The sequence below is a fragment of the Pipistrellus kuhlii genome, unplaced genomic scaffold, assembly GCF_014108245.1.
Source record: "Pipistrellus kuhlii isolate mPipKuh1 unplaced genomic scaffold, mPipKuh1.p scaffold_m20_p_44, whole genome shotgun sequence".
Classification (NCBI taxonomy): domain Eukaryota; kingdom Metazoa; phylum Chordata; class Mammalia; order Chiroptera; family Vespertilionidae; genus Pipistrellus; species Pipistrellus kuhlii.
Window position 1 is genome coordinate 1,165,586 of NW_023425545.1, and position 11,890 is coordinate 1,177,475.

Here is an 11,890-nt window from a genome sequence, read left to right on the forward strand (position 1 = left end):
AGGTGAGGGCCGGGCCGTGCGGGGCGGGGCGGGGCGCGCGGAGTTTGGCCGCGGGAGGGGCCGCGCTGGGTGGTCCCGGCGGCGGGCGGCCGGGCGCCGGGGCGGGGGCCGCCGGGAGGCGCGGGGCGGGGCAGGTCTGGGGAGCGGCGTCTCCGCTCGCGCTGCGGTGGGAGTGGGGCGCGGGCGTGTGCCCCCTTCTCGCCGCGGGGAACGGGCTGAAGTCCTACACGTCCGGGCATTGGCGGTGGGGCCGCCCGCCACGGGGTGGACGCGAGCTCCTCCGGGGCGCCCGGTCCGATCGGAGTTCCCGGGGAGGGAGGGGGCTTCTGGCCTCGCCCCCCGCGGCGCCGCCCCCAGCCCCGGGCCGGCCACGGAGGTTGGGACTGAGGTCTCCCTGCCCCAGTGCCTTCCGCAGTCACCCACTTCGGGGATGGGGACTGTCAGACGGCGCGCCAGAGGCCCTCCGCCCAGCCCCAGCCCCCATGTAACACCCATGTCGTCGGAGGGAAGTCCTGGGTGGCCTACATGGCACTGGCCCTGGTGAGCAAAGTGTGGAGAGGCAGCCGGCTGGGCACAGCGGACCTGGGAGGGTCAGGCAGGCGTGGGGAGGCCCCTGGTAGGGAGGGTCCTGGGTGGAGGGGACACATTCTGCCTCTGAGCGCCCCAGGGGTCCCGCCCTGCCAGCAGAGGGGCGGCCAGGTCCCCATGGAAGCCGGAGGCCAGGCTAGGCGGCTCCTCTGAACCATGTGAGGGCATCCATCCGGTGTGTCCAGTCCCCCGCCCCCAGGCTCCCTGTGACCCCGCCTCCCAAGCCCTCATCCCAAGGACTGCCAGAGGCCGGCTCCCTCTTCAACCTCATGTTTATCTGAAAACACGCACTTCCGAGCAGACGGCCCCCCTGGGACCTCAGGCTCGGCTCCTTCCTGCAGTCCAGGCGGCCGTGGCAGGGGCCTCTGGACATGGCTCCATCTCAGCGGAGGGAGGGAAAATCTGGCTTCATCTAGGAGAGGGTGTGGGCTCAGTGTCTTATCATCACTCCCGGATCCAGGTCCCCCTGCACCCCGTCTGGGCCAAGACCGAGCGCACTGCCCTGGGCCACCCCCAAACTCATGACCGTTTCCCAGAGCCAGTTCGGCGGCCTTCCCAGCGGCCGCCCAAGAAGTTCCTCTGGGATGTGGAAAGCGAGTAGAAGAATTGCTCATTTTTATCTCTTATCTTCTAAAAAGATACATATTTTGATTGATCTCAGAAGGGAAAGGGAGAGAGAGAAACATCAATGATGAGAGGGAATCATGGAGCGGCTGCCTCCTGCACGCCCCACACTGGGGTCAAACCCACCACGTGGGCCTGTGCCCTGACCGGGAATCCAACTGTGACCTCCTGGTTCCTGGGTCAACGCTCCACCACCAGGCCACGCGGGCGGGGCTGTTTTTACTTCAATCTTCACACGTTTTAGGTGTGTTGGTGGCGCAGGACGTGTGTGCACAGTAGCACGTATACCATCCGTGAGCGGATGCACAGATTATTCCGGGAGCACACGCTTACCCACCGCCGTCCTTACTGAAGAGCCGCTGGGAGGGAACTGCCCGGAGGGTGGGACGGAGCCACTGAGCCGGCCTTCGCTCGCTGGCCTCTGTCTTTCCGGCTTCATCTGCTATCCCTCCCCTCTCCTCCCCTGGGCGCCCCCGGCGCCTGTGACATCACCGCCCTCTGCCTCTTACCTTCCGGTTGCTGGAACCTTCGCTTTCAGGCCCCTGGCAGGGCCTCCGGTCTGAGGACCACCCTTCCCTGAGCGCCTGCTTCCCGCGCTCCAGCTCCCAGCATGCCCGGTGGCCACTCTGTGATGGTGACTGCTCACCTTAGTGCCCTGGTCGGCAAACTCGTTAGTCCGCAGAGCTAAATACCAACAGGACAACGATGGACATTTCTTTGGAGAGCCACATTTTTTAAACTTAAACTTCTTCTAACGCCACTTCTTCAGCATAGACTCGCCCAGGCAGAGCCACACTCAAGGGGCCAAAGAGCCGCATGTGGTTTGCGAGCCGCAGTTTGCCCACCATGGCTTTAGTGCGTTGGTCTGCACTACCTCCGCCTGGAGGGCCAGGCCACGTCTAGTCCGTCTAGAGCCAGAACAGACCAAGGCCTATTTCCCTGGCACGGGGGGGTGGGGTGGGGTGGGGGGGGTGGGAGGGGACGGTGGGGGGGGCAGCGGGGCCCAGGGAGGGTAATCATCTGCACAAGGTCAGGCCTGCTGACCCCAGTAATCAGCTTGAGCCTCCTAATCCATCACAGCAGGAACATAGGATGCACGGCGGGGGCCTGGGAGCCGGCAGGGGCCATCTTGGCCTCCTTGGCAGACTCAGCCCCGAGGGGATGGGGCAGCCGAGCCATGTGCACCACCCTCCTCCTGCTCAGCACCTTGGCTATGCTCTGGCGCCGACGCTTTGCCAACCGGGTCCAACCGTGAGAAACCGACTGGGCCATGGGCTGGGGTGGGGAGAAATTGTGTGGCGGAGCTGGAGGGGGGCAGGGCTGCCCGGACCTCTGCAGGGAGTGGGGGGGGGCGCTCCAGGGGTTTGCAGGGACTTCTCAGGAGGCTCCCCATCAGAGTAGGGGACTTGAGCTCTTCAGAGACATTGGCTGCCACCACCTCCGGCCAGTCCCACAGCCCCGGTGGCCAGGCCCCGCGGAGGAGCGGGAGAGGGGTCTGGCTCTGGCCCACAGCTCTTGCCGCCTGCCCTCTCCTCCCGCAGAGAGCCGGGCGAAGTGGACGGGGCAGCCCTGGGCAGCAGCCTGGAAGCAGACACCCGGTCCCGCGGCAGGTAAGGCAGAGAGTCTGGGGCGGAGGAGGGTGCTGTCTGTCCCCAGACCCTGTCCCCGGGGAGGTACAGGGGTGCACTGTGAGCTGGCCCCTGCCCCCGGTGCCTGGTGGGCAGGCTCCACGCCTGTGTTCTCCAGCCTGTCCTGGGCCAGAGCGGCTCTGCTCTGCTGGCCCGGGGGTGCAGGTGGCCCCATCCCTTCGTCCCCGGTAGGATGCTCAGGGGGACCCGAGGGAGGGCTGAGGCCGCTCTGCCCGCAGCCCTCCCTGCCCGCCCTCCCGGCCCCGCCCAGCGCCGGCGGCTCCGCGGCAGGATTGGCGGGCCAGCCACCAATAGGAGGCGCAGGAGGCGCATGACATCACCAGCTCTGCGTGTCATTGGCTGGGCAGCCCCGCCGGCAGGGCGCTGTCTCCGGTGGCCACAAAGTGAACTCCGCCCGGGGCAGAAGTCATGTGGCCTTTCCAGGGGGTGAAGTTGGGGAACTTTGGGCTTGTCCTTCCCTGGGTGACGGCGTCCTGTGCTGAGAGGGGCTCCCAGGCCCAACAAAACACAGGAAAACCAGCCAATGTTTATGAAGAACATTCTAGTGCGGAGACGTCTGCAGAGTTCGTTCTTCCTGCAGAAGCAGGAGTTGCCCTGGCACAGCCGGGCCCCCTCCTCCTGGGGCCAAGGCCCGGGGCCCCGGGAAGGTGCCTCTCAGGGCTCAGGCGGCTGTGACAGCAGCATGCCTGTGCCAGGTCCCTTTGGGGCTGAGGAACCTGCCTGCCGAGCGCCCCTTAGAGGTAGTGGGAGCCCAGAGGCCTGGTCTTCGGGTCCGATTCCCCAGGTTCCAGTGTCAGGAGCCACTGCCATCTCATCTGAAAACTGCGCCCCAGGAGCAGAGGCACAGAGCAGACCTTGCCGGGAGTCCCTCCAGATCTGTCTCTGAGGATGGTCCCTCGGGGGCCTAGGAGGCTCTGGCCAACAGGATGACGTGAGCAGCGTGAGGGGCTCCTCCTGTACTTCAGAGGGTGAGAGGGAGGAGAGCATCCTGATAGGCCGCTGGCCACCGGAGTCAGGCGACCGAGGTTGAGTCTGGATGTGATGCCCACTCGCCTGCCACCCTATTGTCACCCACCAGTAACCGCCTGGCGTCTCAACACTCTTCCTCTGTTAGCACAGCCCCAAGCTGTGGGGGGTTCAGTGGGGGAATTCCGGTGAAATACGCATCTCGGAGCCAGGCGCAGAGTCTGTGCTGGGTAACTGGCAGCTGTGCTGCCCCCCCCCCCCCCAAACCCTAGAACCTCCCCCTCCAGCCGCCCGGGGCCCAGGCATGGTTCAGGCAGCTTTGTCCTCCGGTGGGGGAGCATCTTTCCCTCTCAGCCCACTCAGTCTCCAAAGGCCACGCTGAGTGAAAGACCTCTCCAGGCGGACAGCCTTCCTCTCCGGGCAGAGCAGGCGCCCGTAGAACCTGCTACAGGAGTTAACGTTCAGCCCGTGGCCCCGCTGCCCTGCCCAGAGCCCTGCTCAGCCACCCCCGGCAAGGACAGGCTCCCGGCTCTGAGCCGGGCTGTGCGGGGATGGACGGCGCCAGCGGCGGGCTGTGGGCTGGTCAGGGTGTGGGCTGGGACCACGGCAGCTCTTGTGCTGCCGCGTCAACTGTATTCTCTTCCCAACACCGATTAAAGAGTCAAAAAGATGGTGGGGTGAGTCACTAGGCATGGGGTGTGAGGAAGCGGAAGGCTGGAAACCTGGGAAGGAGCCTCACCCCTGCACCCCAACTCCCAAGCTGTCCTCTGTTCAGGGAGAAGCCTGTGGAGTGAGGCCTCACCTCCTCAGGTGCAGCTCAGCCCCAGCGAGTGGGATCAGCTGGCCCAGCAGGTAGGCCCTGAAAGGCAGAGGGCAGAGGGCGGGGCTGGGGACTAGGAAGGAAGGATGTGCAGGCCTGACCATGAGTCTGTATGTTCGCTGCCAGGGGCCAAGTGTTAGCTGTAAGAGCACCACATGCATCATTTATTTTATTTCATTATTATTATTTTTATCAATTTCAGAGAGTAAGGGAGAGGGATAGACAGAAACATCAATGATGAGAGAGAGTCACAGATCAGTGGTCTCCTCGCCCCCCATAGGGGATGGAGCTTGCAACCCAGGCTTGTGCCTGACTGGGGATCGAACTGTGACCTCCTGGCTCATAGGTTGACGCTGAACCACTGAGCCACGCCAGCCAGGCCATCACGTGGGTCTTGGCAGTGTTTTCCAGGATTGGGGAGGAGCAGTGGCCGTGCTGCGGCCTCTCGGCGGAGGGCTGCTCCGCCTGGGCGCGGGAGGAAGGGCGATCTGGTTGGGCGTCTGCAGCTCAGGTCCCGTGTGCCCCTCCCCCGGGAGGATGCTGTGGGGGAAGCAGCTGCAGGTGGGGAGGGGAAGAATGAGAAAAGGCAGCAACTGAGAAGGTAGGCCCTCCCTCTGCGCCTGGACCCCATCCTCACCGCTCCCCAGGCCCTGGCTGTGCGGGCCCAGAGGCCGGGCTGGCTGGAGCAGGCAGGAGGGGCAGAGAGATGCTCACTGCTCTAGGACGGACTCCCTCTGAGCTCCTGGGCACCTCACCTCGGAGGCAGGCCGAGGGAGGGACTCAGAGGGCCCACGGGGTTAACCCCGCAGCCCAGCAGGGGCAGGAACTGGGGAGTGGGAGACTTTACCAAGCAAGGGCTTCCCATTTATTCTCTGCTCTACTCCGTGCGAGAACCCGGAGGCCTGTCCTGTATCCCCGCATCGGAGAAATGAGGACACAGAGAGGCTAGCTGATTTGCCCACATCACCTCGCTGGTAAGTGGGGGGCCCGGGGGCCCCCATGGAGGCTGCACGAACCTCCGGAAGCGCTGGGAGTTCACAGCTGCGGGGGGCGGGGGGTGTCCCAGCCTGGCCGCCTCCCTGGCTCAGGAGCTCCATGGTAACCCTTAGCCGTGGTCCAGGGCTGAGCGGTGGCTCTCACTCCCGGTGGCATTGGCCTCTCCTGGTCCCCAGCACTCACCTGCCACCGGCTGTGCCGCTGAAGTGATCAGTGAGACGGCCAGTTGGCTTCGTGACCTGCGTGCCTGCAGCTAGCCGGCAGCCGCCCTGGCCTGGCCCGTGTTTTTTGAGTGTGTTCACGTGTGTGCGTGTTCCAAATGGGCAGTAGCGTGTGGGGAGGGGAAAGCATGACACTTGTTTTTGTGGCCGGCTGACTGTTCAGCTCCTGGAGCTGCCAGGGCCCCCCGCTGCTCTGCCATTTCTCTCCTCCAAGTCCTGCTGATCCGAGCAGAGATAAAAGCGGATTTCCGCTCCTGCTCCCCCTGGATCCCGGCGCAGACCCTAAAGGCAGCTGCTCCCCACCAGCTGCAGAGCCCAGAGCCGTCCATCTTCCACAGCCCCCCCCCCCGCCAATCCCCCCACTGCCCCTGCACGCCTCTCCCCCCATCCAGCTGCTGGGCCCACCCAGGAAGCAGAGGGGAGATGGAGGGGCGCTCTGGACAGCAGCACCCCGCCTCTGAAGGGGAGGAAGGGAAGGGGGAGCCGGAGGGGACCATGTGAAGCCCCGGGGAGGGGGTGCTGGCCTGCAGGGGGCTGGCACGCCTGGTGGAGCCCCCAAAGTAGGGCAGGTGGAGGCTGGGGAGGAGTCACCCCGGCAGGTGCTCTGTGCTGGGACCACGTCAGGGCCCCGCTGCCCACCTGACAGGGGCCGCAGGTTCCAGCCACCGTGTGGGTGCCTGTCTGCCTGTCTTCCTCCGGAGGCAGGGCCCTGTGACAGGCTGTCAGGCTGAGGGCCAGAGGGCACTGTTCCCAGACAGTCTGGGCTCCTGGCCGTTTTCACATCCTCCCTCTAGTCCACGTGCCACGTCCCTGTCACTTCGTCCTCGCCTCGCTCCCTGCTGTTTCCGAGTTGCCTGTCTCCTTCCCTGGGACTGAGGAATTGGCCGACAAGGTCAGCGGGCTGTGCCGGGCTGGCTCCCAGCCAGGGACACCCCTTCGCAGCACTCAGGGCGGCTCAGGAGCCGTGGCTCCTCCAGGGACCCACTCCGGAGGGAGGGAGGGACCAGGAGGAAGGGGCTGGGGCCGTGGGGGCTCTGGCCGCGGAGTGGGGACGGGGTGGTGGGGAGGCCATGTGGGCCGGGAGGGAGGGCTGTCCCCCGGGGCGCAGGCTGCTGTGGGGGAGCAGGTTGTTTACGCCTTTCCCCACACCCAGCCCACGCTCCCCCCGATTCCTGGGCCCCCCAGCCCGGGCTGCCTGCACAGTCCGCCCCGAAAACGGCTGCCCTGGGCCTCGGACCCTCTGCACAAGGTGCCGGCCCGATCGCCCTTTCCTGGCCCACTGTCTCCGTCCCAGAGGCTGGGGTGAAGCCCACGGACCCGCCGGACACCATGTCCCCCAGGCTGACGGCTCCTCCCCCCACTTCCTGGAAGAGCCGCTGCTTGGAAAGTCCAGGCCTGGGAGACACCGTCACTATCCCCGGAGGGAGGGACGGAGGGCAGGGGAGCCGCTGAGCGCGGTGGGCCACCCCGGTCCGGCTCAGGAGCGGCTGTGCGGGTTCCAGAGTGAAGTGTGTGGCACGCTGCGTTCCACGCGTGAGCTGGGTGCTTGTTTGTGGCCGTCCGTTACTGAACAATCCTGGCTCCCAACAGCCAGTCCTCATCCCCTGCCCTCACTCCTGCCCTGTCTCTGCACACACAGTATCTGGGGGGAAGGGAGGGTTCTGGGGGGGGGATGACATAAATGAGAGGACAGCAGAGGGAGCACTGCTGGCTGGGGGCCTAGGAAGGCTGGAGGTGAGAAACCGGGAGCCTCTGGAGCCCAGCAGCCTGTGCCCACCTCCCGTGGGGTCCTGGCTGGACACCTCCCGCCGTTGGCTCTGCTTCCAGCCACGAGTCTCAATCTGCGGAGACAGGAGGTGGCTGTCCTGTCGCTTTCCGTCCTCCATCTGGACGCTCACCTCTCTGTCCTCTCCGATGCCAATCCCTGCCGGCGGAGCCCGGTGGCAGGGCGGGCTGCTCCTGGCTGCCGAATGAGATGCACTCTAGAAGCAGAGCCCGAGGCCGGGAGGGGGACTCAGGGCGCTGCGGTCTCCCCTGGAAGACGCCCGGGGGCTGAGGAGGGGGCGGGCGGGCACAGCACCGCTGTCCTGTCACCCAGCGTGCAGATGCCACCTCGGGAGCACTGCCCATCCCGAACGTGTGCTGTGTGGAAGCGGGCAGTGTGGTCCCGGAGGAGGGTACGTAGAGAGGCGCTGGCCCGAGATGAGGTGGGCACGGCCTTCCTGCGGCCGCTGGCTGGCATGGGGGCAGGGTGCCCGCTGGCCGCAGGCTCCAGGGCCTCCGCTGGAGGAAAGTCACGCTGCTTTGGGGGCCTCAGAGGGGAATGGCCGGCGGCTGGCACTGGGCCCACGTTAATGCAGCAGTAATGATGCACTAACGTGAGTAATAATGGCTCACGTGTCTCAAACGCTGGTGAGCTGGGCATGGTGGCTGGTGAGCTGGGCACGGTGCCCAGGGCTGTATCGGAGCCTCGTCTTGTTGGTGAGGCAGGAATCACGGTCTCCGCCCCTCCCGTAAGGGCAGAGTCTGCTCCAGGTCACCCCAGCCAGGGGGAAGCAGGACTTGCACCAGCACCTGATGCCAGAGCTTGTGAGCCGTGGGGCACAGGCCCTGAGTCCAGAGCCGGTGTGACCTGTGGCCGGGCGCAGGGATGCGCGGTGGCCCCGCCCTGTGCCGCCTTTGCAGGTGTTTGCCCGGCCCCTCCCATGGCTCTCTCCCCGGGACCCTGCCACTCAGGGCCGACCAGACAGGCCATGAGGACTGCCAGGGAGGGGGCGAGGGAGCTGCCGCTCCAGGCCCTTCCTCAGGGAGGAAGCGGCGGCCGGGATGACGGACAGTGAGGTCACCGCTCAGCCGCGGCGCCTGCTCCCCCTCAGGGGTGGGAGAGGGAGCTGGAGGAGGGAGGGTTTGTTTTGGGTTCTGCGGGGGGAGGGTGCAGAGCATGGGGACCAAGAGGGACCCAAGGACGCAAGGGGGACCCGAGGACGTGAGCTGGAGAGATCCCTGTGCCCATGACTGCAGGCCCTCTCTGTGGGACACGCATGCCCCCTGGTGGGGTATTGCTGAGGGCGGTGGAGAGCATTTAAGATCTGCTGAGGGGATGGGTCTAGCCGCTAGACCCATGAGCCTGGGTAGGAATGGTCAGTCCTGTCTACGTGAACACACACACACACACGCACACGCTTTATACTACAGGCAGGAGCCAGCTGACATAAGCATTAAAAAATATACATTTCATCTATTCCACTGGGCCCTCCGGTTAGCACAGCATGAGATCCCCACCCAGAACGCCCAACTCCGCCCGCCCCGCAGCTGGCTGGCCCCAGACCCTGCCCTCTCTGGCCCTCGGTGCCCCCTCTGATAAGCATGTGTGAGCCGGTGTGCTGTGCTGGGGACGTTAGGACTAATGACCGTCTTCGGGAAGACACCTGGAAGTGACATGAAGGGAAGGGGGGGCCTCTGGGGCCCTCAGAGCCACCCAATCACAGAGGAGAGTGAGTCGCACCCGGAGACCTCACCAAGACTCGCCTACGCATGAGCATTTCGGAGCGCCCGTGTGCCAGTACTGTGGGCACAAGAGGGATTCCAGCGCCTTCCACAGACAAGCAGAACACTGGGCACAACGTAAGCACACCTTCGCCCACAGGCAGCAGCTGGGAAGGTGACCCCGGACCCTCAGCGCCTGCCTCCGACGACGGGGCCCGTGGCTCCGGGAGGGAAGCCAGGCCGGACAGCCTCGCCGAGGACAGGAGGCGAGCTCCGCGCTCGGGCAGCGTGGCGTCCCCAGGACGGGCACACAGGTGCCACGAAGGCGATTCACCGGGGAAAGGGAAGGCCCCTGCGCAGACCACAGGAAGCACTGACCAAAGAGGAAAAATGGACTCACTGGACTCGGTCAAAATTCTCGGAAAGACTGTGAGGAAATACCTGCCAAGCAGATAGCTGAGGAAGGACCTGGATCCAAAATAGAGAGAGAAATGTTACAATTTAACATGAGTAAGACAGCCCATCAAAAGGGGGAGGGTCTTAATAGACACGTCACACAAAAAGTATTCATATGGCCAATCCACACAGAAAGATGTTTGACATGATAGGTCATCAGAGAAATGCAAATCCAAATCTTGAGATCCTACTAATTTCAACCACCAAAGTGGTTAAAATGAAAGACTGGCCACATAGGTGTTGGCGAGGGTGTGGACAACTGTCATATCTGCTTGGGAAACAAAGCCCTCAGCAGTTTCCTGTGAAGTTATCCATGAGGAATGAAGACTCGTGTTCACAAAAGGGCTGATGCAAAAAAACGTTCTCAGCAGCTTTCTTAATAATCGCTGCAAGCTGGAAGCTGGAAGCCACCCAGATACAAGGGAGCAGATAAGAACAGTGGTATGTTCATATAATGGGATAACAGTCAGCAATGGAAAGGAAATGAACTCCTGACGCAAGCCACAACGTGGATAATTGAGAGAAGCCAGACATAAAAGAATACCCGCTGTACGAATCCATTTGTATGAAATTCTAGAACAGGCCAAACTAATTCATAGTGACAGGAAGCAGACCAGTGGTTGCCTGGAAACGGAGACTGGCAGCAAAAATGGTATGAAGGTGCTCTCTAGAGTGATGACATGTCCTAGATGGTGACTGGGGTTGAGGTTATGTGGGTGCATATGTTTATTGGATTATTGAACTGTACACTGTAAATAGATGCAATGGTATGTAATAAAGATGAGTTAAAAAGAAGCAACACAAGAATGAAGACCTGATCCTTGTCTAGTGGAAAAGTCAGATTTGGAAACAATCATAAAAGAGTGAATATTTAAAGAATTATGTTCAGCCCTAGCTGGTTTGGCTCAGTGGATAGATCATTGGCCTGTAGACTGAAGGGTCCCAGGTTCGATTCCGGTTAAGGGCAAATGCCCAGATTTTGGGCTCAATCCCCAGTATGGAGCTTTCAGGAGGCAGCCGAATGATGATTCTCTCTCATCATTGATGTTTTTATCTTTTTCTCCCTCTCCCTTCCTCTCTGAAATCAATCAAAAAACTATATTAAAAAAGAAGCACGTTCAGCCGAAGCCGGTTTAGCTCAGTGGTAGAGCATTGGTCTGCGGACTGAAAGGTCCCGGGTTCAATCCCGGTCAAGGGCATGCACCTTGGTTGCGGGCACATCCCCAGTGGGGGGTGTGCAGGAGGCAGCTGGTCGATGTTTCTCTCTCATCGACATTTCTAGCTCTCTATCCCTCTCGCTTCCTCTCTGTAAAAAATCAATAAAATATATTTAAAAAAAAAAAAAAAAAAAAAAAAAAAAAAGAAGCAAGTTCAAACCACAAGAGTCCTGTTTCTTGCCCGAGTCCCAGTGCCAGGCCCGTGCTGGGTGCTTCCCAGGCACAATCCTAAGAGTCTCCTCCATGTGTGAGATGGAGGAAGAACAGCTGCCGGTGCCAACCAGCAGTGCCTACCGTGCCAGCGCCCCATGTAAGCAGCCAGCTGCTCGGGATGTGCCTACCCTCCTCATATTCTTACTAAGAGAATGAAAGACCCTCTCCAGGTTAAGAAATGAACGTATGCCAAAGACTCTGCTTTCTATTCCTGTGGGTTTCCGATACCATATTTGTTTGTTTGTTTGTTTGTTTGTTTTTACAGAGAGGGAGAGTTAGAAACATCAATGAGAGAGAAACATCAATCAGCTGCCTCCTGCACGCCCCCTACTGGGGATGTGCCCTTGACCGGAATCAAACCTGGGACCCTTGAGTCCGCAGGCCAATGCTCTATCCACTGAGCCAAACCGGTTTCAGCCTTTTTTTATTTTTTATTTTTTTTTATTTTTAATAAATAAATATTTTTATTGATTTCAGAGAGGAAGGGAGAAACATCAGTGATGAGAATCATTGATCGGCTGGCCCCCTACTGGGGACTGAGCCTGCAACCCAGGTATGTGCCCTGACCGGGAATTGAACTGTGATATCTTGGTTCATTCTGAGGCTCAATCACTGAGCCACGCGAGCGGGGCCGAGTTTCCTCTTTAAGTCTGA

General features: G+C 61.8%; 1 protein-coding gene across 1 annotated transcript; it reads left to right on the forward strand.

Annotated features, from left to right (window-relative positions):
- Nucleotides 1–2,332: 2,332 nt before the first annotated feature.
- On the forward strand, nt 2,333–5,720 carry PRCD (photoreceptor disc component). Its single transcript, XM_045572171.1, has 4 exons — nt 2,333–2,463; nt 2,754–2,822; nt 4,603–4,679; nt 5,539–5,720. Exons 1-3 carry the CDS (start codon nt 2,390–2,392, stop codon nt 4,619–4,621), a joined length of 162 nt encoding a protein of 53 aa, XP_045428127.1. The 5' UTR covers nt 2,333–2,389; the 3' UTR covers nt 4,622–4,679; nt 5,539–5,720.
- The last annotated feature ends 6,170 nt before the right edge of the window (nt 5,721–11,890 follow it).